At 43.3% G+C, this 26,256-nt stretch overlaps 1 protein-coding gene across 4 annotated transcripts in view; it reads left to right on the top strand.

The window, feature by feature from the left end:
- Positions 1-26,256, top strand: part of PARD3B (par-3 family cell polarity regulator beta) — a 946,974-nt gene that overhangs the window by 320,069 nt on the left and 600,649 nt on the right. For all 4 annotated transcript variants that reach the window (XM_054971073.1, XM_054971072.1, XM_054971071.1 and 1 more), the window contains exons 6-8: positions 16,749-16,835; positions 22,508-22,633; positions 25,126-25,475. In XM_054971073.1, coding sequence (XP_054827048.1) covers positions 16,749-16,835; positions 22,508-22,633; positions 25,126-25,475 — 563 coding nt within the window. The remainder of the gene's footprint in view (positions 1-16,748; positions 16,836-22,507; positions 22,634-25,125; positions 25,476-26,256) is intronic.

Genomic DNA, 26,256 nt, shown 5'->3' with positions numbered 1-26,256 from the left:
ACCAAATCACTCTGGAAAGTTGTGCTGGGCGAGAACTAGCGGATGCAATGGAAGCTGCATAGTAGTCTCTCTTTGCAGCTTTCACTGCCATCTCATAGGCCTTCATAAATGTCCTATAAGATGTTCTTGTCACTTCGTCACGGAGTTGCTGCCACAGTCACTCTAGCCGTCTCAGCTCCCGTTTCATTTGTCGTAGCTCATCAGTATACCAAGGAGCTACTCTACTTCGGGGGCGGAGAGAGTGATGGGGAGAGATCTCATCGATAGCTTCAGAGAGATGGGCATTCCAGTTCTCTATCAGCTCATCCAATGAGCCACCAGGGGGTATTGAATCCCGCAGAGTGTTCTGGAATTCAGTTGGATCCATTTGACTCTGGGAGAGCATAAATCAGCTCGTTGCCCAAGTTGGGGGGGGGGGTCACGGTGCCCAGACAAGCCCTCAGGATGAGGTGGTCTGGCCATGGCACTGCTATAGGTTCATCCAGATCCACCTGTATCCCCACCCCAAAGATCAAATCCAGCATGTGTCCTACTCGATGTGTGGGCATTGATACAAACTGGGAGAGTCCTAATGCCGCCATGGAGGCTATCAGGTCCATGGCCCGTGAGAAGGTAGCATCATCGGCATGGACATTGAAGTCCCCCAAGACCCAGGAGCCTGGGGTACTCCAAGGCCCAGCCAGCCACTGCCTTCAACAGGCCAGGCACAGCATCTGCTGGTGCGGTGGGTGATCAGTACACCAGACAGATGGCTATATGCTCCTCAGCATCCCATACGAGACCCACACAATCATTGCTGGCAATCTTTGGCATGGGGAACGGCCTGATGGAGAAAGACTCTTGAATGAGCACCGCCACCTCACCCCCCCCCCAGCCACTGTCCCGTGACTGGTGAAGGACCGAGAAACCTGGGGGGGAGGGCAGCTCTTTCAGGCTGACAGTTTCACCTTCCCGTACCCAGATCTCGGTCATGCACGACAGGTCCACCTCTTCCATCGCAAAATATTGCTGAAGGGTTGTGGTCTTGTTATTAATGGGCCTGGCGTTGCACAGCAGCACTGACGGGAGAGGGCACTGAGTCCTAGCCCCACTACCAGCATCCCTTGGGATGGGGCAAAGGTTGGAAGGAACCTGAGCATAACCGTATCTCTGGCTTCTTCCCTTATAATACCTAGCAGCACCACCATACCTCCCTCATCCCATAACCACTGGTATCCCTGACCTCATATCGACCACCAATTCAAATGACTGCCACCCTCAGCCACTAATCCCACAACACCTATTGCACAGTAACCTGAGTCTATATAAACAATAGTTATATCCCTAATAACATTAATGCTATCAGTAATGTTAAGAATTCAGTTCTAAATTTCCCACCCCCCTTTAAATTATTAATTTCCCAGCTTCTCCGCTAACTTCCTATCAGAGTAGGTTTAAACAATCCAGTAAAGGGCTATACCTAGTGCAGTCTGTCATTCAGACATGCAGTACGAACGGAATTCCCACTACCCAAACCACCCACCCCAATAACAGTAGCAATCATAGGGAGGAGAAGACAACAGTCGGGTAAGATAGGGAAAATAAACATAAAACAATCAACCCTACTTCCTCCCAATAGCGCAGTACAACCTGGCCATAACAGTCACAATTGGCAGTCAATTCAAATTCAATAGCAGAGCCCCCCCATCCGCTCAATAGAATGTACAGCAATTTCAAGCCATGGCAGCCTGGGGGGTGGGGCTGAGCAGCCGAAAAAGCTCAGCCCAGGTGGAACAGCCTGCCCAGCACAGCACAGGTAACGAAAATTCTAATAAGAAGGAAAATTCTTATTAGACCTCGGGAAATAACAACAACAACAACAACAACAATAACATGCAATTTATATACTGCCCTTATTCTATAAGGGAGCTTATAGAATAAAATGTGACATACAATACAACAACAACAGCAACACCAACAATAACAAAACCATTTGATTTATATACCACCCTTCAGGAAAACTTAATGCCCGCTCAGAGCGGTTTACACAGTTTGTTATCATTATCCCCACAACAAAACATCCTGTGAGGTGGGTGGGGCTGAGAGAGCTCCAAAGAGCTGTGACTAGCCCAAGGTCACCCTCTGGCTTCAAGTGGAGGAGTGGGGAATCAAACCTGGCTCCCCAGATTAGAGTCCCGCGCTCTTAACTACTACACCATACTGGCTGTCAGGCGAGATACCAGGCAGTTCATATTAGCTGCTTCCATATGTTGATATAGTGCCCCCAGACACACACACACACACACATACATTGTCTGTGGTATAGGAAGTAGTGTTCACGTCTCTCTCTCTCCCATATGGCTCCCCGTTACAAGCATTAGCAGTTTATCCAGAGCAAGGAGTGGTCCCATCATGCCAGAATCGTCCCTGAGATGGCATGATCAACAATGGAAACTGTGGAAGCAAGATAGCTGCTACTGCTGGGTTGTTAAGGAACTGTTTTAATTTGTTTTAATTAATTAATTTATTTTTATTTATGTCATTTATAGTCTGCCTCTCTCACTGAGACTCAAGGTGGATTACACAGTATGAGATTAGTACAATCAGTATCAAGTACATTTCAATACAGTATCAAGGACATTTCCATAAACAATACCATAAGGTAAATAGATACAAGTTTAAAAAGACATAGCATTAGCAAGAATCCAATACAAAGTAGAAGAAATACTGAAGCAGAACATAATTAATTCTAGGACTGACGTTAGACAACATAAAGCATAAAGCACAGGTAGTACACAGGAGTACATATTCAAAGCAACAGATAATATGCAAGGCAACATAGTGGTGAAGTCTATGGTCCCTAACGCATTAGCAAAGCTTCTGAGACCCCATCCCTACAATACAGCCCTCCCATTTGAGTAAAAAGCCTTTTTGAATAGTTCGGTTTTGCATCGTTTACGTAAAGCCAGGAGAGTGGGGGCTTTTCTGACTTCCTCAGGCAGGTCATTCACCAGGATAGGGGCCACCACAGAGAAAGCCCGTGTATGAGCTGCTGCTGACTTTGCCCGTGTGCAGCCTGGCACCTGCAAGAGACCCTGTTCAGATGAGCGAAGCTGCCGTGGAGGGACATAGGGAGGGATGCGGTCCCATAGGTATGCCGGACCAAAGCCATGAAGAGCTTTGTATGTAATAATTAATACCTTGAACTGAGCATGGTAACTGATGGGTAGACAATGGAGTGACTTTAGGATGGGAGTGATGTTCATGCTCCTGCTCGCTCCTGATAACAGTTGAGCTGCAGCATTTTGCACTAATTGGAGCCTCCTAGTTAGCTTAGATGGGAGACCTATGTATAATGCATTACAATAGTCAAGCCTTGATGTTACCTTGGCATGGATCCAAGTGGGCAAGTCAGCCGTGTCAAGATAAGAAGCATCTTCCAGGGTAGAGTGAGGTTGTAGTAAGCATTTTTTGCAGCTGCCTTAACTTGTTTTTCTAGCAATAACACTGGATCCAGTATAACCCCTAGGCTCTTAACCGAGTCTGCAAGGGTCAAATGAATTCCCTCAAAAGTGGGGAGCACAATGTTCTTCAAGATCTCTGCTTTCCCAACAAGGATCACTTTGGTCTTGCTGCTGTCAGGCTATGGATGACAGGATACAGCAGATAGATCTCTGGACCACTGCAGCAAGACACACGTTCTTGGTCAAAATGGCTTTTATTCAGAAATCAGATCATTTCCATAAACAGGTCCATAGGACTACTTAGAAGCAAGGTAGACATCTAAGCAGCAAGAGTAGAAGTTGACAGGAATGGCATCATGTGAGAGAAACTTCTCTTTTAACATTCTAGTTTACTCCTTTCTCCCCCCTCCCAACCGTAAATAATACTTTCGCGCTCTCTTGGTGTGAGAACGTTTCACATATTTGTGATATCACATTACTAGGAAGCAAGACACAGCACTGTCTGGGAATGAGCACAAGGTCATAAACACTGGAAGCTGTTAACAGTCCAACAGATAAACACCTGTGAAAGCCTGAGAAAAGAATAGTTATGACACTAGCAAAGTGATACTGAGCTATAGCAAGATACACTATGTTCAGCAGAACAGAATCAAAATTGGCATGGATGGGGCTCAGACATGACAGCTGTGAATGAGTTCTCCTAAAGGTTTTACGTAGAGGTTGAATAACATGGGAGATAAGATTGAGCCCAGCAGAACCCCGCTAGATAGTTCCCGTTCTGGAGATAGTTGGTCTCCAACAGCCACCCTTTGAGTCCGCTCCAAGAGAAATGATTTAAACTAGTCCAGGGCACATCCTTTGATGCCCACCTCTGTTTCTAAATGCCTCAACTGGATAGCATGGTCTACTGTGTCAAAGGCTGCAGATAAGGAGGCGTGGCCTTTGTCTGTATTCAGGCAGAGATCATCCACTAATATTACTAGTGCTGTCTCTGTCCCATGCTCTGGTCTGAAGCCTGACTGGAAAGGGTCTAGGGCACTAGTGTTTTCCAAGAAGATCTGGAGTTGGTCAGCTACTGCTCTCTCAATTAATTTTCCCAGAAAGGGCAGATTAGAGACTGGGTGATAATTGGCCACATCATTTTTGTCTAGGGATGATTTTTTAAGTAGCAGATGGATAACCTCCTGTTTGAGCGGCCGGGGAAAGCCGCCCTGAGTTAGTGATTGATTTACAATAGACTAATGTCCGGATTTGATTGCCATGTGTGCACAAAAGCCTGTAATGTCTTGGGGGTCACAAAGCCACAGGACCATGTTGCAGAGGGACTCCTGGTAACTCTGGAAAGCTATTGCCCGCCTTTATCCCTCAGTGGAGAGGCTGATTTGTATGCTGTTTGAGAGAGGAAAGTGAGGAGAAGGTTTCCTTAGGCCTACACTTTTGTCTTCCTCTGTGAGGTCATGATCATTGTACCCTAAAAGCACCAAAAGGAGGAAGCAGCAACATCTCTTGATGGTCAGTGACCTTTGTCACCCCCTACTTTTTTGGTGGTAAAATGGAAAGCTGAGCTTTCCGAAACTTCCTCTACCCGTCACGCAGCTTTCTGCCATACCAGTGCTGGTGTCAAAATCTACCCTTTCCAGCGGATATTGGGATGCTCAAAATGGATGGAAGAAAGATTTTGCCTCCAGCTGAAAATGGCTAACTTCAGTAGAGGTAGATAGGCTGTTTTCAGAGATGCAGCTGATTGGGGGGCACACCCGTTCCCTTCCTGACCCTGGACTGCCTCGTCCCTATTGGCACAGGCCAAGTGAGTATTAGTAGCAGCAGTGATAATAATAGTAACTAGTTATTGTTTACAGTAGTAATCTTAATTTACACTATTAATCCACCTTCCAAGGTAATACCAAGGACCCCCTTCCTAGATGGGGACTGCCTTCCCCGGCTACACCTTGGCTAAATTTAGCTTGGCAGCCATTTTAGGAGGAAGAAATGCATTGGTTCAGAGAAGAATGGCCCAAACCTTGGCGGGAGATTGATTCACTGATGGGATATCAGCATGCCCACCCATCACCATGAGGGCTTGCATAGCTGGACACTCACCTCAGTCTATCAATGTAATTTTGCCAGAAAATGCAAGTGCTCGTAATTGCAAAATATAACTACTGTCAAGCCACCAGGTGAGCTTGAATACCTATACGGACCTTGCCTGAATGTCTCCTACTGGCCTGTGTTAGGCCTGGGTGAAGTCTCTGCCTTGCTGGTCCCATTTGTCCATCCCGGATATTCCCCTGCCTGGGTGTGAACACTTTTTGTTGCCCTCTTGGGGGGACCCCTCTTTAAGTCAGCCAGAGTCAAGAAACCCATAGATGTCCATCCTGAACTCTCCCCAAATTCCGGCATTTTGCAGTAATTTCTTGGAGGTTCTTTTGTGCTTGCTCCTGTAACTGTTGCAGGCAAAGTGTCCAGAGGAGTTAGCCGTGTTAGTCTGTAGTAGCAAAATCAAAAAGAGTCCAGTAGCACCTTTAAGACTAACCAATTTTATTTTATTGTAGCATAAGCTTTCGAGAATCAAGTTCTCTTCATCAGATGCCTGATCCGAACTGGTCAAATACAGAAGAGGAGGGGAGGGGAAAGAACAGGACATATATCACAAGAAGACAGAATGCAATTAGTGTGAAGGCAATCAAAACATTCCTTTGCTTGTAAATGTAAACATCTCCTTTTGGTGTGGAGTCAGTTTGCCGCAGTGAAGGTATACAATTCCTATGTAGTATAAGCCCTCGATAACCACAGCTCTCCCTGCCAGCTGCATCTGACAAAGAGAACTGTGGTCCCCGAAAGCCCACAGGCACTCAGGCTGAGATAATTGGGAGATAAGTGGGAGAACACTTCAATCTACCAGGACATTCCACCAAAGACTTAAAAGTCGCTGTGGTTCAACAGAAACCCTTCAAAAACAAAATCCAACGGGAGGCTGCTGAATTGGAATTCATATGCAAATTTGACTCTGTCAAGCTGGGACTGAATAGAGACTATGAATGGTTATCACATTATCACAGGTAACAGATTTCCTTTACAGAGGCGTGGTCTGGGGGAGCCCAGAGACGCCTGGTGTGGGCTTTGTTTGTCAATTATCTCAGCCTGAGTGCCTGTGGGCTTTCGGGGACCACAGTTCTCTTTGTCAGATGCAGCTGGCAGGGAGAGCTGTGGTTATCGAGGGCTTATACTACATAGGAATTGTATACCTTCACTGCGGCAAACTGACTCCACACCAAAAGGAGATGTTTACATTTACAAGCAAAGGAATGTTTTGATTGCCTTCACACTAATTGCATTCTGTCTTCTTGTGATATATGTCCTGTTCTTTCCCCTCCCCTCCTCTTCTGTATTTGACCAGTTCGGATCAGGCATCTGATGAAGAGAACTTGATTCTCGAAAGCTTATGCTACAATAAAATAAAATTGGTTAGTCTTAAAGGTGCTACTGGACTCTTTTTGATTTTGCAGGCAAAGTGTGGTGGTGATCTCTTCCTCTCTGCTTCTACAGAGGTTGCCAACTTCACTTTTCCTTATTTGGGATTCTGTGATGTTTCCTTGCCACACATGCGCCCTCTCCTTGCTGTTCTACTTTTTTTTCCTGGGACCTTTGGAAACGCTATGTCCCCTAATTTCAGATTCTGAGTTGTTGAAATCGGCAACATACTCTTCCCAGCTCAGCAGACTGAAGCTAGGTAAACGTCTTCTTTCATTGGACTTTTCTTCTCTCTCTTTAAATCTCCTTTCCCCTTCCTTAACCCCCACCCCGTCTTTCACTTCTCCTTGTGGCTGTTCTCCAGCATAGAATTCTCACTCGGTTGTCTGCTTGGCTCAGTCTCTCTCCTCTCACTTAACTCTTCATATGTGCATTCTATTTAAAGACAGTAAGTTCATCGTCCCTATGCTTAAGGACCTTTCAGTTTCTGTACCCCTATATTCCCCTAAATAAATTCTAATCAGAAAGAGCTAGTTGTTTTGTAATTTATTAGAAGCCGTTTGACCTTACTGGCACACTATCTAGGTAAAGATTCTTAAGCCACATGTTTTGCTCCCCCTATTTGGTGAGTAATGTCAGTTTTCCAAGCTAGCCAGGCTGTGGGAGCAGGCAAAGGTTTTCCGCTGATACTGAGCTTAAATTCTCCCAAATTGGTTGCAGTTCTGAGTGAGTGTCCTGAATCCAAGTTTAGCATCCAAATGTCTCTACGGATACACATTTTATTTATTTATTTAAAATTTCTATTTCGCCCTCCCCGCAAGCGGGCTCAGGGCAGATAACAACATATTAAAATACAATAAAAATTCATCTACATTAAAACAACAGTGTATTAATACACATTTAAAACAGGATGGCGGACAGCCTTCACAGGGAGGGTTAAGATTTTATACTCCCCTTTTTTCAGGCCGGCGGAGGCCCAGCCTCAGCCATATACCTGGCGGAACAACTCTGTCTTACAGGCCCAGCGGAAGGATAGTAGGTCCTGCCGGGACCTGATTTCAGCAGACAGAGCTTTCCACCAGGTGGGAGCAAGGACCGAAAAGGCCCTAGCTCTAGTCGAGGCTAGGCGGGCCTCCTTGGGGCCAGGGACCACATGAAGGGGGAGCGCATTTGGTAATGGGCTCATGGCAACATATGTGACCTCTTTCCATGATGTAGGTTAAGTGAAGGTTGAGTGACTCAGTCAACTTCTTAGGTGAAAGGGATTTGAATTTGGTTCTTGCCAGTTTAGGGGTCAAATTAGACGTTTTGAAAAATCCTAGATTAGGATTTCTGACTGGTTTATAGAAGCTGGTTGGTGACCAGTGCTACTTCTTTGAATTGGGGGGGGGGGGCTGTTCTTTCTGTCGGGCTAGTATCCTGCCCTTCCCACACAGACTGATGAGGACAAGAGTACTTGGTTCTCCCTTCTCTACTGTTTTCTCATACAACACTCTGAGGGAGGTTAGGCTGAGAGAGTGACTGCCCAAAAATGTTCTCATGAACTGTGTGATAGAGTGAGGACTTTATCTCCCGTCTCCCGGATTCTAGACTCTAGACTCATTGGCTTCCTGGGTCACCAAGGGAATAGATGGTTAGTCTCTTCCACAATGTAAATTATCACTCCCCCAAATCTTCAGTTAGCTTTGCTAATGGGGTGAGGGCACACACTATGTCACATTAGACAACGTAGCATACAGACTTCAGTGATATGTGGGAAATGGTCTGTTTGTTCCCACCCCACACCCACCCCTTGTCATGTTTATTTCATCAGTGTCAAATAAAAGCATTATTCTCCCTTGCTGCTTACAGATTGTAGTCTATGTGTTTGGATTTTCACCATGCATTCTTCTGATCTTTCTATGGCTCATCCTATCATTCTGCTTGAGCTAAATCAAATTAAGAACGGCGTGGTTCAAATGAGAGCATTAGTTTTGGTGGGTGCTGAGGTAGATGGTTTACCTTATCCCTGACCCATTGATTACTTTGAACTGCAGGGGGAAGTGATATTAGAAGTCAGTGGAAAAACCGGGGGGATGTTAATGGTAACCTTTCTGCATGGCTGACACCTTCAGTTATGCCATGTTAGCATTATTCATTTTGAGATTTGTGAAATCAAGGATCTCCATGGCTAGGTTGCTAACTAGCAGGAAGCAGTGAGCTGCCTAATCAGATAGTCTTGCTGTGTGTAAATACTCTTTTGGGAAATACCTTCTTTTTATACGTGATGTTTAAAATTTTTCTGGGAAGGGCAGCTGTGAGGCAGTTACATCACATTTTAAGAAAATACAGCTCCCAGGATTTCTCTCTCCTTATGTACTAAATTCAAATTTGTTTTGCATTTTACAAGTTTTTATAGGAATTTAATTGTCATTGTTGAAAATTATAGATGCCTGATACATGTGCCAAGTTCCATTATCATTTAGAAGTCTATTCATTTATTTTATTTATTTATATTTCAATTTATATACCGCCCATCCCCAGGGGCTGTTACCAAAGCTGCTGTTTTATACCAAGATTCCAGACAAATTTGCTTTCAGTAACTTGCCTGCCTTCAAATTCTTCATGTTTTCGTGTGACCTGTTAAAATTACTGAATGTAGCAAGAAGATAGAATGAGTAAAATATTTTCCTTTTTGTCTCAAAGTAGGAAATAGAAAACTATCTAGTTTTCCCTTCCTAATCATGAAGATATTATTTGTATGCTGTTAGGAGAAAGAGAGAGATGCAGGTGAAGAGAGGGGTGTTATATTTATTATAAACATAATGAAACAATCTAGAGGAAGAAGCATGTTTTTTATATTTGGCAATAAAGACAAATGCAAGAATAAGAACTTTGATGTAAAAGTTAATTCATGCACATTTAGAATATTTAATATATTCAGTGACAGCTGACAAGAAACCTTTTTTAAAAAATTCCTTTCTTTAAAAGTTTAATTCCTGCCCAAAACCTCTAACAGAGCGACTGCTAATATTGTGTCATATCATCCATGAACTTTCACCCCATAGTGCAGCATATGAAAACAGAAATATTGTTTTTGTAAGCATCATTTTAAAAGAAGTTTGTCTTTAGGGAAAAAATAGCCATGTTCATGAAAAATGAAATTTAGTCCATTAGGAAGTAGATACTTCATTAACATTTAATTACTTGGAATTCAAAAAGCGTTTCTTGCACGAGTCACTCAGTAAGTGTTCCTCCAGATCCACAGACCACTTCTGCCTTTTATTTAAGTTCAACTTAAATAAGTATCAGGCCAGTTTTGGAACCTCTTGCAATATGAATAGAACAAAACTGTTTTAATAAAACACCATTGTCTCTTCCTCACTATACCGGATTAATTTTCCTTTCATCTATTTCTCACTGCTAGCAGTTGCAAGACTTTAATATTTTTTAAAATGTTAGTTTTTTGAGGCTGCTACTGCTTGCGCTCTAGTTTTGTTTATCACTAGTCAAAGGACTGGTTCCATATTGTAAGCAGACCTTATCGAAACACAGCCACAGTTGGGTAATGGTCGAATGCTATTGTTGCAGTTGACATTGGGTGATGAGGAAATCCTGCCTGTGTCCTTTCTCATTCAAACAAGCAGGGGATTACCTGCTCCGGTGCTCAATGAGCATGAGCAGACTGGGGTGTTAAAACCGCTCGGGGGCAGGCGGAGACACTGTAAATTTGGGTTCATTAATACCGAACTGGGGAAAAAAATTCAGTATTCCCCCAATATTGAATTCATTTTCTAGTTTGTTTCAGTAATACAGAGCAAATTTGGTAAAATTCGGTAATATTGGGCCATTGTTTCCTATGAGAAATTCGAGTCCAGTATATCTGGTGGCCTGTGGGGTGTCATTTTTGGATTGAATTTCACCAAACTTGCAGAGGACCTACTCTTAACTGTCCTCTACCAACCCTTCAAGTTTCATAAAGATTAGGCCCCAGACGGCTACTTATCTCCCTCAAAGAAGGTTCCCTCACCCATTTCCAAACTCCATTATTCCCTGTGGGGAAAACAATGGGGGCTATATAGGGGGCTGGAGGTGCCATTTTGCAAACAAAATCTGCCAGATTTACAGGGGGGCCCTACTCCTCACTGTCCACCCAAATTTTAGGGAGATTGGACCCCAAGGGACCACTTTATGGCTCCTCAAAGAAGGTACCCCCAGCCACCTCTAATCTCCATTATTCCCTATGGAATAATGCCAACAGAAAATAGAAACACCAGCCAAACTACTACAAAGAAAGAACAGTCCCAACAACAGGGCAAAACAGCCTTCCCAAAGAACTAGCAAAAATTTACAGCACAAAACACCCACAGTGGGAAAATAGAGACCCCCCCCAGAAGAACAAATAAATCTAATAAACAACTATAAAACAGCAAAGCACCCCAACTACACTATAAAACAGAAGACCCCCCCCCCTCTCAGCAGAATAGGAAGAATAGGTTCGGTAACTTTTTTTTACTGAACATGGAATCTGAATCACACAGCCCTACTGTGTGCTGCAGGGTCTGCTCAGCTCAAACCTGGGCTATGGTGATGACGGCACTGGGCAAAGTTGTGGCCCCAGTTCCGGTTGAAAGGGAACTTCAAGCATGAAGAGCATACTTGATATGAATTCACTTGTACATTTGTGGCTCCTTGGAATACAGTGGTGATTCCTTGATTAACTTACGTCTACTCTTTCTACCTTCTTTTAATGGTACTTTTGACTCTTCCTGCAGCATTTTCTAAGTCTTAACTTTGCTAACTTTCTAAGTCTGACTTTGCTGCTTGACCGTTGTGTGTGTTTTTAGTACTTCCAGATGCCAGCGGGTTTGTGATACTATTCCACTCCCACTCCCCTGATAGGACACACTCTGCTCCTTGTGACTGTTCTAATGTTACAGGTTTCTCTTAACTTCCCAAAGCCTTGGTCAAAAAAGAAATTGCCTTTCGACTGGCTTCAGTTTATCTGGGCCACTATTTTTATTATTGTTATTTTGGAATATTAGTCCTAGCTATTCTGTAAAGCCTGGCTGGAGCTGGCCTCTGAATCATTGTACATCGGCAACCTGACTGTAACAATATCCCTTTTTTTAAGTTTAAGAATATTAAACTCACAATTGATCGGATTGAGTGATATTAAGAAAAACAATCAGCAATCTTTACTTTCTTGATGGAAGATTGGATGAGGAGTAGGGGTGTGCCGCCTGCTAGGTGATAGTTTAAAGGGCCGTTTAAACACCCCACAACCCCCAGCCCCCACCCTCCATCCCACCCCTCCAGCCCCATCCCCTCCACTTACCTTGCCTCTGGTGCTGCGGTTGTGGAGGCTGCGGCCCGGCAGCAGCAGTTCCGGCCTTCTCAGCCACCCTGCGGGCCCTCATGGCAGCGGAGGAGGCCGAAAAGGCCCTTCCTTCCCCTCAAATGGCCACCGTGGCTGCCATTTGAGGGGCAGGAAGGGCTGAAGGAGGCGGCTCCAGCCTTCTCCGCTGCCCTGCGGGCCTGCACAGTGGTGGTGGGCGCCGAAAAGGCCCTTCCTGCCCCTCAAATGGCCACCGTGGCTGCCATTTGAGGGGCAGGAAGGGCCGTAGGCAGCAGCTCTGGCCTCTTCTGCTGCCCTGCGGGCCCACGCAGCAGCGAAGGAGGCCAAAAAGGCCTTCCTCGTCACCCTGCAGTGCTACGCGCCGCCAGATCTGGCCTTCCTGGCCACCCTGCGGGCCGCTGTGGGCGCAGAGGAGGCGGCACGTTGGTGGCGGCAGTAGCTCCAGCCCTCCCTGCTGCTGTTGTGGGCCCGGAGGAGGCAGCTGTGGCGGAGGAGGCAGCGCTGACCTTCCCCACCTGGCTAGGTAAGTGGGTTGGAGCAGACTGGGGGCGGTGGGGGGTTAGGGCGTGGGGGTGCTGGGAGAAAACCTAGCCCCTGAATCACTTTGGAATGCTCTGAATCTTTACAGAGCATTCTGAAGTGATTCAAATACCTGACTCCAAAGCGGTTTACCGCTTCAGTTTTTGGGTATTTCCAAATGTTTTTCCTGCTCCGGGTAAACACGAAATATTTTCAGGGTGCACACCCATAATGAGGAGCTGTATGAGGAGCTATACACTTTTGTGCATTTGGCTGCATATGCATTAAAACTAACTTACATATATCTCTGCAAAGGGTGAAATAGCAGCAGTGCTACATTCTGAATGAGTGCCAGAAAATAGGAACCGTCCCATTTGGCCTGCTGTAGTATTTTGTGTAGAATTCACTGCTGAATTAAAGCTACATTACATTACACCATATTTTTGCATAACAGCTTGTGGGAGATAAAAGTAGTCACACAATGTATTGCAGTGTTTCTTATCTGATAAATGTCCCTGCTAGAATGATGATGGAATAACAACCTACTTGAGATTTGCAATAGCCAGGCATAGTGATTGCTTCACTTTTCCAAGTCTCTCAGCTCTGTATGGGATGTCTTTCAAATCTGAAAGTTTACTTCAGCCTCTGTGTGATTCCTGGTACTTGTCTAGATGGCCACCTATTAATGCCCACTTGACCACAACAGCTCCTCTTCCTGTTTTCTTGCTTTCTTAATTTCCTGCAGTGTTGTGGATTTAATCATTAGATGTTGCTCTGTGTTGATTGACTCAATTTCTGATTACTCTGTATCTTCTCCCCTGTGCTGTCATACTCTATGTTGGAATATCAGCTATGGCTGCCAGTTTCCTAGGATTGTATCTGATCTCCACCTTACACAGGATGGGAACTATATGTCCTAATAGCAATGGGCACTCTTTCCCAAAGTAGATTGTGCTCTGATAGTCCTCTTGGGTGTGTAAATGTCTCTGCTGTTAGAAACAGTCGGCATAGCAAGTCCCACAAAAATGCATCGGAACCAGTCGCCGGTGGAGTTCTGTGATGTTTGGAAGTTAGAAGGCAGTGGACAAGTATATTCGAAGTTTTGTTGTAAACTTATATCCTCCAAGAGTTCACAGAAGGGAGTCGTTCAAGCTCTATGTAAAGTCTTTAGGAGAAATCATTCGTAGCTATGGAACTGAATGCCATTAATATGCAGATGACACCCAGCTCTATTTCTCTCTATCCAAATCCCCTGGAAATGCAGTAGAGGTACTCGACAGCTGTTGTCAATTGGCTAAAAGCAAACAAATTGAAACTGAACCCAGACAGGACAGAATTGACGCTGGTTAGGAAGGCAGAGATGTTGAAGGACATCGTGCACCCCACTTTCGATGGGCTTCAGACTCCTTGCAGTCTTGATTAAGAGCCAAGGGGTTACAAAAAAGAGTTTCTCCCAACTCAGACCAGCCTGGAAGATGGTCACATGCCTTGACCCAGCCAATCTGGCCAATTGGATTTACACCAAGGCAACACTGAGACTAGACTACTGTAATGCGCTCTACATAGGTCTTCCTTCAAAGTCAATTCAGAGGTTTCAGCTGATACAGAACGCCTTAGCTCGATTATTATCAGGACCTAGGTGTAGCGTCCATATAACATCTATTCTGCAGTCACTCCACTGGCTGTCCCATCAGTTACTGGACCCAGTTCAAGGTTCTGACCATCACATACAAAGCCCTCTTATCTGCAGGGCCGCCTCTCTCCCTATGCTCTGCCACATCAGCTTTGCTCATCTGAAAAGAGCCTTTTCCAGACGCCACCCTGCACCTGGGCAAAACCAACACCTGTCTGCCCCCACACATTCTCTGTATTGGTCCTCTCCGTAAGGAACAGCCTGCCTGAAGAGGTCGGGAAAGCTCCCATTCTCTTGACTTTCTGCAAACGATGCAAAACTGAATGATCGAGGAGGGCTCTTTTGCTCAGGCAATAGGGCTGTACTGGAAGGAAATGGTTCAGAGAGATGCTTTGCTAAAAGGACAGGGACTGTAGATTAGCATGTCCATTTTCCACAGTCCACCAGATGGGCGGGCTGGGATTTTTGATCCCTCACCAATTCAGATTTGATCCAAGAACCTAGGAGGTAGATCTATGCTGATATCACCTAGATGTTTATTTTGTCTTTTTGGAATTGCACCTATCACTCCTATAACTGTTGCATGTTTCTCTCAGAGACGCTGAACTTCAAATCTTAGATCTTGAGATTCTGTTCTTTTCCATTTCTCTTTCCTCAGTATGTCAGTTACTGTCACCTGGGATTGCCACATCAATCTGTTTAACCAACTTTTAGCCACAGTAAATCTGGAGTATTATGTTCTGACTTTTTATCCATTTGGATTTTGAAATCCCACAAGATCTTAACTTCCTCATTTTCAATGACTTTATACGTCTTATGTTCTACCTGTATTTTGCAGGTAGTAACTTGTTATAATATAAAAAGAATTACTAGTTATAAGCCAGAATACAAGTTTGAGCCAATTAATAGTATCATCCTATATGGAGTTACTCCAGTCTAAAACCCTTAACTTGAATTGGCTTAGACTGGAGTAACTCTGCATAGGATTGCAGTGTAAAAAAAAAGAGAAGAATTGATTAAATGTTTGATTAAATATCATTCAAATCCCAAGTGAATCCCTAGAAATTGCATACAAATCACTATGACAGGAATGAAGCTTGTGGAGGAGAAATGTCCTCCGTTCTTGCTGCAGCTCACGGAGTCACCTGAAATGCTGATCCTGTGCCTCAAAGGACCCTCAGGAACAGCTGGGGGAGCCCAACTGCATTAGGAAGAAGGGAGTGGTCAAAAATTGCACTCCTCATTCCTCTGCCAGTGGAACTGGTGTTGTGCTGGAGTCCACCTTCCATTTAACACAAGGCTTTGGTCAGATCAGATATCAGAAAGATGGATAGGAAAGGAGAGTTCCACAGAGAGAGAGAGAGCCTTATCCCTGATTGGCACCCACCTCACCTCCAAAGGCAGAGGCAGTCCATGCTGATTGTTGAATGAAGATTGCTGGGCAAGATTTAAAGGTCAATTGGAGTATATTTCAGTGTGTATACAAATGTGCATAGCTGGAATCTTTGAAATCTCACTTGTTTTAGAAGTGGCACGTAACCTTGTTTGCCCCAAGCCAACCACAGTCCACTCTCGCCATTCATTAGTGAAGATGCATGACATGAAACCTGCCTCAGAGCAGGCTTAGCTCATTTGGGAAAACCTTCTTCTGCACGCAGAAACACACGTGTGGAAGGCACGAGGTAAGTGCCAGGTCCTCCCTGCTTCTGGGAGGGTGTAGGGGCCTGGCAACCCTACTGGCAGGTCTCAGCGCCATGGAATGTAACGTTGAAACTGGAGTACCGGCTGTGTAATCTTTACTGCAACCTTTGCTGTAACCTGTGCTCATGGATGTCTGCGTGCACAGATCTTTACGACTGAGGTATGTCCCAAAAAACGTGGACAATGTAGATAGGATCCAGTTCCTCCGCTAAATATTTAAACTGTGTTCCATTGGAATCTCACTGGCACTGACCTTAGTATCAATAAAGATACTTTTAAAAATATATTGTTTTCAGCTTCATAGAGGACAATATTTAGGATCTTTAGCAAATGTTACGGTGGCTATTGAGAAGGAGGGGATGTTTAGGAAGTTCTAGAAATTGATATGAATACTCTGTGTTCCTCACATGATGAAGTACAGCATAAATAAATTACAAACATAAGAATTGTTATAACAATTCCGATTCACTTTGTGACTTATGTATTAATGAACTTATTATATTAATATAAATCAAATTTACAAAAATTAGTAAAGATACTAATGCAAGAACGTACAGGAATGTTCTAAGAGTATCATAAGTTATTTCTGCTTCTGATTTGTTCTCTTTGGAGGCAATCATTTATGTTTTTTCTTTCCTCTTAGTAACATTACAAGAATGGTGGAGATTTCTGGGGAAGGTGGCCCTTTGGGAATTCATGTGGTACCATACTTCTCATCATTAAGTGGAAGGTAAGTAATTTTCCACGAACAAGCTTTCTTATAAAAAAACCCCTTTTGCATCCCTTAAAAATATCTCTAATAAGATCTTCATTAGGAGTTGAAAGTGCATATAACAGTTCTTATATCTTTCCTCTACTCTCACATTGATTCTGGTTTTTTTTAAACTGTTTGTCCTCATCTTTTTAATCTGGAAGTGTTGAAATGACTAGCCTAATTCTGTTTGTGGTCTGACCTTGGAATTCACTCATATCTAAATCTAAATCTTTCAGATTTTCAGAATCTTCTGTCAATCTTAAATGACCCCAAGGAGTAAAGATACTCCTTTTTTTGGTACCCATTTTCTTGTGGAGGGGATTTAAGATGATATGGGCATATGGTTCTTTCATCCCATGGTGTAGGGCTCATGGCTTTCCTAATGTTCCTCGGTTGATAACATTGATAATAAGCAGAGATTTTTTTTTCTCCTGAAGCCCTTTGATGCTCATTTTTATGATTCAGATATCTCTGGGAAAGCTCACTGAAGGATTCAATGAGAATGATTCAGTAAGTAATGTAAATTTTGTAATTGTCTAATGTGATATATTTTAATACCTTGCAAAGACTGTTGAAATATCAACTTTCTAATATGATGTTAAAATACATCACAGTAGAGAATCACGTAATACACATTAGGGAATCTTTACTGAATTGTTAGATGCCGCCTGGAAGCCCAGTAAAATTGATGCAAGGATCTATTTTTTTCTGAACAAAGAATAAGATAGAGCAAAATTGATTCAATCCAGGCTAAATTTTTCAATGGCTGGATGGAATTTCTTGTCTCCTTTCTACAGCAGCATGTGGATCTCCCCAAAATGCTGCTCCTGAGGCATAGGGGGCCCTAAGGAATGACATGAGGGGGGTTTGTGGCAGGGAGGAGGAGATCAGTGGAAACTGCCAGTTTAGTCTGAATCCAACCTTATGTCTACACCAGGCAGTTGGAAGTGTCATCCTTGTATGGTGAATTAGTTACATTGGAAGTGGCATGTCATGAAAGGTCATCCTGCATAGCTCTGAGCAATTTACTCCTTATATTTATTTTTCTTTAAGGTGGGAATCGGATTGAGTCATTGGTGTGTTTTTAAAATAATGTGTGATTTTCAGGTGAAAGATGTGATAGAACTGGAAAATATGTGGATGAGGAATTTAGCTGTTGCTTCATACTAAACTTACACTTTCTAAGGAAGGGCAAATCTTAAGAAGAGCATATAATTCCCTAGCCTCGTTTCTCTGTCTCTTACTATTGTTGTTTACAAATGATAGGAGATATGAGTTAGCAAATTTACCTTCTTGACAGACAAGCTGAATGTAGTTGTGAATAAAAAGCATTCAAATGCTCTTCAGCAGGTTTTTTATTGCCAGCTTTCCAGGGAATCGACGGGAGCACCTCTTCTTGAATCAAAGCCGAACACACACACATGCAGGTTTGACTCGTAGAGAGATTTTAGCAAGCAGTAATTTTTTGTTAGAATTGGAAAGCAGTTGGCATCAGAGGTTCTTGGGAAAGGTCTTTTCTAAGGCATTCTCTCTATAATAGGCATTTTACATTTTTTTAACCATAATGCCGGTACAGGCATGTCTGTTTTTAAAATGGTTTGAAATTAAGTATGAATACAGAAGCAGCATCTTACCTCTGCTTTGACATCAATTAACAGAAACACTTCTGTTGTGAATGTTTACACTTGTGTGTGTGTGTGTGTGGTGCCCTCAAGTCATAGTTGACTTATGGTGACCCCTGGCAGGGTTTTCATGGCAAGAGACCGTTAGACACGATTTGCCATTGTCTGCCTCTACAGGCCTGGTCTTTGCTGAAGGTCTCCCATCCAGCTATTTTTATATGATGTTTTAATTTTTTAATATGGAATGTTTTAAAATGATTTTAAGGTTGTTATCTGCCCTGAGCCTGCTTGCAGGGAGGGCGGAATACAAACATGATATAAATAAATAAAAAATAACGTTAATGTTGTGACACTGTATAATAAAAGTAAGAAAAGAGTGAGTTTATGTTGCCAGCCACACTTAATCCATATGTCTGCATTCTGCATCTCAGATGAGGATTTAGGACTAGAGATGGGCACGAACAGCAATATGAACAAAAAAGAGCCACGACCAGCCCAATCTGCTGTTCGCAAATAAGCTGTTCATGAGGCCCCATTCTAAACGAACAGATGGTCATTGCAAGCCTCGTTCATTGCTGTTCGTTGCAATTCGTCAAGCCAGACAGTCTGGCACCTGCAATCAATTACCTTGGCAACTTAGGCAGGGATTGTCTGAACTCTGTCTGAACTCCTGCCGTTGCCCTGAAACCCCAATCTAAGCCCAATTTAGATTGATAGGCAGGTCTTCCTTTCAAGTGTAGAGCTCCAAATTTGTTACAAGGGAGCAAAGAGCAGGGGGGAGGGGACTCCCAGCTCTGGCTTAGTTTGCAGACAGTGGAGAAGGAGAGAGTTGCTGTTGGCATTTTGATAGAGATTGCATTGGAACTTGAATTTTCTTTGTGTGTGGTGGGATAGGGACCTACCCCTTCATGTTCCAGGACTGCTGCCAGGCTGTGGGCCAAGCTATTATTTATTACTGGTACCTTTCCTGCTGCCTGCTCAGGTAAAGTTTCTCGAAGTGGTGCGGTAGGGATCTACCCCTTCAAGTTCCACGGTTGTTGCCAGTCTCTGGGGCCAAGCTATTATTTATTATTGGTACCTTTCCTGGTGCCTGCTCAGGTCAGGTTTCTGGGAGTGGTGCAGTAGGGATCCTGACTTGGATGACGGCTGGAGGAGAGCCTACTGGCCCCCACGAACAGCCAACCACGAACACGTTCATGAACAGGGTTCGTGGTTGTTTGTGAGTCCCTGTTCATTGATGGCAACGAACATCGTGTTCATTTTTTTTCTGTTCGTGCCCATCTCTATTTAGGACCAGAAGGTTATTTCACAAAGAATGATATAGAACTGTTACCTTAGATGACCAACTGATAACATACCATTTAAAAAATGCCTTATTTTTGTTTAAGTTTACCAATGAATGACCTTTCAGGATCCACATTAATTGCTTATTTTTGATAGTCACAAAAATAACTTAAAATTGTTTTGAAAGCATTTCAAATTCATAAGCAAACCTGAGTAGACAAGTGGAACAGAGATCCATACCAAGAAGCTTACCAAACTATTCTGCTGTAAAAGTGATATGGAATCAATTGCTGGTTTGAGTCCTTGGAGAAAGGCAGAATAGTTTGGTAAATAAATTTAATAATCAATAAACTTTTAAAAGCATACTCATGGGGGCAGCTAACAAAAATAAATGGTAAAATATTTAAATAAACAGTTGCATAGTACACATAACAAGTTTAAAATGTATTTACCTTTTAATCGGGAGACACAGGCACACCCCTGCCACCAAAGGCTTAGCATTCTTTTTTAATATAACTGCAGGTCTAGGAGGTTTTTGTGGGGAGGGGGTTGCAATAGTAAGTTTATTATATGGCAGTTAGAGACAAATCCCAGTTTATGCAGGAATAGTTAAAAAAATTGGTTTATTGCATACTTTACCAGTTGATTTGGTATGAACAAAGGCAAGAAAGGCCATTCATTTATTGAAATGATAGAATAGTGAGGTTGTAGCCATGATTTCTAGCCAGTTAGTACCACTGTTTCACCAGATAGACTCTCTTGTGCTATCCTAGGCTTATTAGCATGAATATACAAAGGAAACAATGGCTGAAGAAATGCTGCCACTTTGCAGCTTTGCCACTGGTGGTGGTGGAGGGTGCCCTCAAGTCAGAGTTGACTTATGGCAACCCCTGGTGGAGTTTTCAAGGCAAGAGACTAGCCGAGGCAGCAATGGTTTGCCATTGCCTGCCTCTGCAACCCTGGCCTTTGTTGGAGGTCTCTAACCACTAAAAATGAAAAAAGGATTAGAGAAAAAAATCAAGTTGCGTGTAAGTGGTCACTGAGTTACCATGTGTTGCTCGAGTCTGTTTCGTGAGTAGTTGAGGTTCTTCTCACGGGATAGGATGGCCTTCTAAAATACAGATTTCTGACCTATATCTTGAAGTCTTTCTTTAGAAACTGCATTTGGCACAGAATCTTGCAGCCCATTTGTTATCAGATGCCGACTGCTGCCTGGGAGCATATTGCTCCCACTTTAAATTTCTTCATTGGTTGCCAGTTTGTTTTTCCATTCTGGTGCTTACCTCTAAAGCCCTTCATGAGCTGGGCCCTGCACACTGGAAGGACAGCCTCTTCTGACAGAAGCCAGCACGACAACCACATTCCATACGGCAATACAGTTTAATTGTGCTGCTCCTCACCCCTCACTCATGTATGTCTGCCTTCCAGGCTATTCAACGGCTTCTTAAGTGGTTGTTCCAGTTTTATGGAGTGGCCTCCTGGAAGAGCTGAAGAAAACCCTTCCCTGGTGTCATTCCAAAGTGACTGCAAAACAGAACTCGTTCAGAGGACATTGGGGGCTTTTTCAGGCCAATGGTTTAGCTGACGTTTCTTGTTTGCTTTTCTTTGTAATTCACTTTGAGGGTTTTGATTTTGTTACCCATTTTGAGTCCTGTCTACTACGAGGCCGGTAGGTTTGTGGATATTTTAAATAAATACACTTAAATAAGCATATTGAGCTGAAAGGATAGATTCAGAGGAGATGTGTCTGACAAGCATCCCAGATTTGCAGCACAGGCGCAAAAGGTATTAACATATTCTAACCAGAGCCGGTGCGTCCATGGGAGTTGGTCCGGCAGGTGCCTCAAGCGCTGAGGCGCCGGATGGGGTGCCAGGGGTGGGGGCACACGCTGCAGAGCTGGCAGCAGCAGGAGGGCTGGGAGGGCTGGGAAGCCACCCACGCGCCACCCCGGACACCTGCCCCCGGCCACCTGCCCCCAGCCACCTGGCCCGTAGCTGCTGCGCCTGGCTGGGAGTGTATGCTGGCAGCCGTAGTGCAGGGCAGTCTCAGCAGGCAGCTTCCCAGCCCTCCTGCTCAGTTGCCCGGTGCTGCCGCTGCTGCCTGCACACAGCTGCAGGCCAGGCGTGGCAGGCAGCTGGGGCGGCATGGGGCAACTGAGCGGGAGGGCTGGGAGGCCACCCCTCCTGCTCAGTTGCCCCATGCCGCCCCAGCTGCGCCATCCCAGCTGCCATCCGTGCCAGTGGGGTGAGCTCGCAGTGGCATGCTGCATGATGACGTCACACGCAGTGCCGTCATCACGCAGTCTGGGTATGCACGCGCGCATGAGAGTGGCAACAGCCCCGAAGCTGCCCCGGCCTCAGGCGCCGGAAACTCTGGCACTGGCCCTGATCCTAACATACAGATTTTTCTTAAACATTCATAATCTGCAAAGACACAAACCCATGTGTGACGACAGAGACTTCTAATCAGAAGATAACAGTGACAGGGAATTTTGATTTCCTGAACTTTGGAAATTTATGCTTTTATTTCTATGCCCTGTTTATGTTTGGAACTGATCTTTTGAAAGTGTGTATGTGTTCGTGCATGCATATATATACAAATTATTGGGAAATGAAATGGAAGTCTAGTGCATCTTAATTGTTATCCCTTTATTCATTTCTAGCCTGCCTTTCTCACTGAGACTCAAGTTATGTATTATCTGAACAGGTAATTCCAGGTAACTTTGAATTTTGTCCCTCCAGGATTCTAGGGCTCTTTATCCGTGGCATTGAGGAAAATAGCCGGTCTAAGCGGGATGGACTTTTCCATGATAATGAATGCATTGTTAAGATTAACAACACAGAGCTTGCCGATAAGACCTTTGCACAGTGAGTTTTGCTCGTTTTTTAAAAACTGTTCACTGTCAGGAACATATACAGTTCAGATTAAATCAGAATAATTGTTTAAAGGCAGCTATCTTTTCAGAGCTGTATAGAATTAAAATACCATAATCTTTCCTATGTGTTTTATGAAATAAATAGTTTTTTTCTAATATTGAGAACAGAATATTTTCTCTTGTACAGTCAGAATCCAATCCTCTTTACCTGGACATTTTATTGGTCCCTTGGAATAGTAGTGCTAATAGTCTAGTTCCACACAGTCTATTCTGAGCGAGAAACCAGAAATAATAGTTTTGTCCTTTGAAGGACAAGCCATGAACAAAAGCTCACTGATCAATTTTTTTATCCACAGCCATGAACACTAGAAGCCTGTTTCTAAGACCGTAGTCCTCACAATCCAGTAGCAGTGGCTGCATTCTCTCTGAGGCTCAGCAGCACAATTTTACTTTTCTTCATCAGGATTTTCAAGCGGCACTTCTTATGAACTGTTGCTGCTTAGAAGAGTAAGATTCAGGTCCAGCCGCACCTTAAAGACTAACTGGATTTCCAGGGAATGAGTTTCTGGAGTCAGACTCTTGAAAACTCACAACCTGGAAATCTAGTTGGTCTTCTACGTGCTACTGGACCTGAATTTGCTCTTCTACTACAGATGAACAAGGCTACCTACCGGAAACTATTGCCGGTTACATACTTTTGGCACACAAAAGACCATTGCTTACATTTCTTTTTAGAACAAGGATGGTTCTGAAGATTGTTTTTAAAGTTCATACAGTTGCTGCTGATTTCTCTCACATTTTAGTAGATGGTCATCATATTAATCAGTGATTAGCTGATTAATACTTTACATTAATTTTAAAAAATCTAAATCTCCTAAAAAGGTGAAACCCAATTTTTTGGATGTCAAAAATGTTATCCTTTAAATCTAAATACATATGAAAAATGCAGGCAGCTAGTGCCACCTCACAAGAGGTTCCTCGTGGAGAAAATCTATTTTTTTAAAATGATGCCCGCTCTTTCTGTATCCTATAAGAACAGTACCAATTGTATTTTAGTTATATGCAAATGTATGGGGATTTAATCAGTTACTTGATTAAAACTCATAAGTAATCACTTGTGGGTGAGAGTGAATGATATGCTCCTAGATCTCTCTTGGTGCTTAGTGGGGGGACTAGGAATCACACTTTCTGGCTCCACTGATAGGAGGGCCTATTCTGCTTCTAAGAGTAGTGGACTTCCACACATTTTTAGCTAGAGTCTGTAGACCCGAGCAGTGAAATATCCCGTTTATAATTCAGAAAATGACCATTGTTTTGGACCCAAGCAGATTGGATTTTGTTGCAGTACACCATATTCCTAGAGGTGGGTTGACTATGGCTGGAAGATATTAACTTGTTCTGCCACAGAGAGAAGAAAATCAGGGGAAGTCATCCCATCTTAAGGCTTCTTTAATGAATGACAGTCATTATCATAACTATTTTTTTTTTAAAAAACAGCTGAATAGTTTCTGAAAGGGATGGGACAGAGAATGGCTTGAGGTTAAACGAGCCATGGACACAGCATTCTCAGATTTTCTAGTGCAGGGCTTTTTGTAAATTAACTGCAGCGCATTAGAAAAATAAGCTTAACTTGTAATTCAAACACGTGGCTGTCCACAGGAATCATTCCACGACAATAAGTTTTCCTTCCTATTTAGAGAGAGTTTTTAGTTTTTCCTTTTGAAGATTAGAGAGTTTATAGCAGAAGTTCAGTTAATTACGCCTCATTGCTTACATTGGGCTTACAAGGATGGATTGTGGTGGAAGCTTGGATGTAAATGTTTGCTTGCGCATCGCACGTGTGTGAGAAGAGATTTCAGTAATACCCAGTGAGCACAGCGGTAATACATATTGGGTATAGGCTTGCCCACGTTCTTCATCAGATGTTCCGGGGCTCACTTGAGTTGCATGCTCCTCTGAGCGGTTACATGGGCAAATGAGCAGGAGAAAGAAGTGTGTTCCAGTCAGCATTTGCACAGTTTGCTGTGTCCAATATTAAATTTGTTTATGATGGACGAGTACATAACTTTCCCATTTTATCTGAACCAAGATCAGAAAAGTACCAAGAAACCCACCTTTCTGGTAGCACATGGGAGGTTTAATGGATGTGATACTGGATTTGGGCATGGTATTCTCAGGTTCTAGTCCCTGCTGGGTTATGTAGCTCATATGGTCCTGAGCTGGTCAGTGTTCTGTGCCTTAACTCTTTCCCCTCAAGTTTGGGGGGTGGGGGATGGCACATGAAGCTCTTTCTATATTGAGAGAACTATAAAAGTGAGAAACACGTTATTTTTGATAAACTCATTTTTTAAGTAAGCCGCACCATACTTTACAGGGGTAAAACTCGTTAAACTTTCTGCTAAGTGAATTAATGATAATCATCAGCATTTACATTGTTCAGAATTTTTGACTTGTGTATAATTCTCCTGTATCGATCTATCCTAGAGCACAGGATATTTTCCGCCAAGCAATGAAATTGCCCAGTATAGTCTTGGAAGTGGTTCCTCCGTACAACCGTGAACAGTATGAAAAGTCCGTCATCACTCCTTTATATTCTGCAGATAATGTTGAGCGTGTTTCAAAGGCAAAGATTCCACCTCCCATCCATCCAAAGCCAACACCAGACATGTGTGGAATGAGCAATCTGGAGACTGGTGTGCAGACAGTACTACATGCTGCCAAAAGTCCCAATCTTCCAAAACTCTGTAGAAAGCCATCATCACCATCTTTGTCTCCACTGATGGGTTTTGGCAGTAAGAAAAATGCAAAGAAAATAAGGATAGACCTTAAGAAAGGTAATGGGTTAATGTGAAAAACAGATTTACGAGATTGGTAATGTCTTCCTGATATTATCCATTTTAGGCATTATTTATTTGTTATAGCAGTAGTTTGTTTGCTCTGTTTAAATCACCGTGCTTGATTCTATGACAACAATACTTTGGTGGAACGGCTAGTTTTACCATTAACCACTTCTTGGAGCAATGATATTGTAGGCCTTCGATAGCCAAATGAGATTAATGGAAAGTTAGCCATATTTCTTAGACACCTGGTAGCTGAACAATGATCTGCTGGAATAATAGTTGGCATGGTTGTTCAGGATACTATTCTGCATTTGAAATTTGAATTCCACCTTCATTGTCACACCCATTTGGAAGGAAGAAGAAGAGGAAGAACACAGTAAAATATCTCCCTTGATAACTGAAATATTGAAATGAAAGTTGATTTGCATGTTCGGAAACTTGTTGTTGTTGTTGTTCTAGTATGAATCTCAGCCTGGTCCTCATACCCATGTGGTACCAACTTATTGGAAATTATTTACAGTTTAAGGCAATATTTAAGGCCACACATTCAAATATGTATCTTCTAATAGTCCACTTAAACATCTTGATAAAATAGCAAACATTGTGTGTTTGGTGTAGTGGTTAAGAGCTCAGGACTCTAATCTGGAGAGCAGGGTTTGATTCCCCACTCCTCCACTTGAAGCCAGCTGGGTGATCTTGGGCTAGTCATAGTTCTCTGGAGCTCTCTCAGCCCCACCCACCTCACAGGGTGTTTGTTGTGGGGATAATAATGACA

This window comes from Eublepharis macularius, chromosome 2 (assembly GCF_028583425.1).
Source record: "Eublepharis macularius isolate TG4126 chromosome 2, MPM_Emac_v1.0, whole genome shotgun sequence".
Lineage (NCBI taxonomy): Eukaryota > Metazoa > Chordata > Lepidosauria > Squamata > Eublepharidae > Eublepharis > Eublepharis macularius.
Note: the sequence above shows the minus strand (reverse complement) of the source record. Positions and strands in the feature narration are given on the sequence as shown.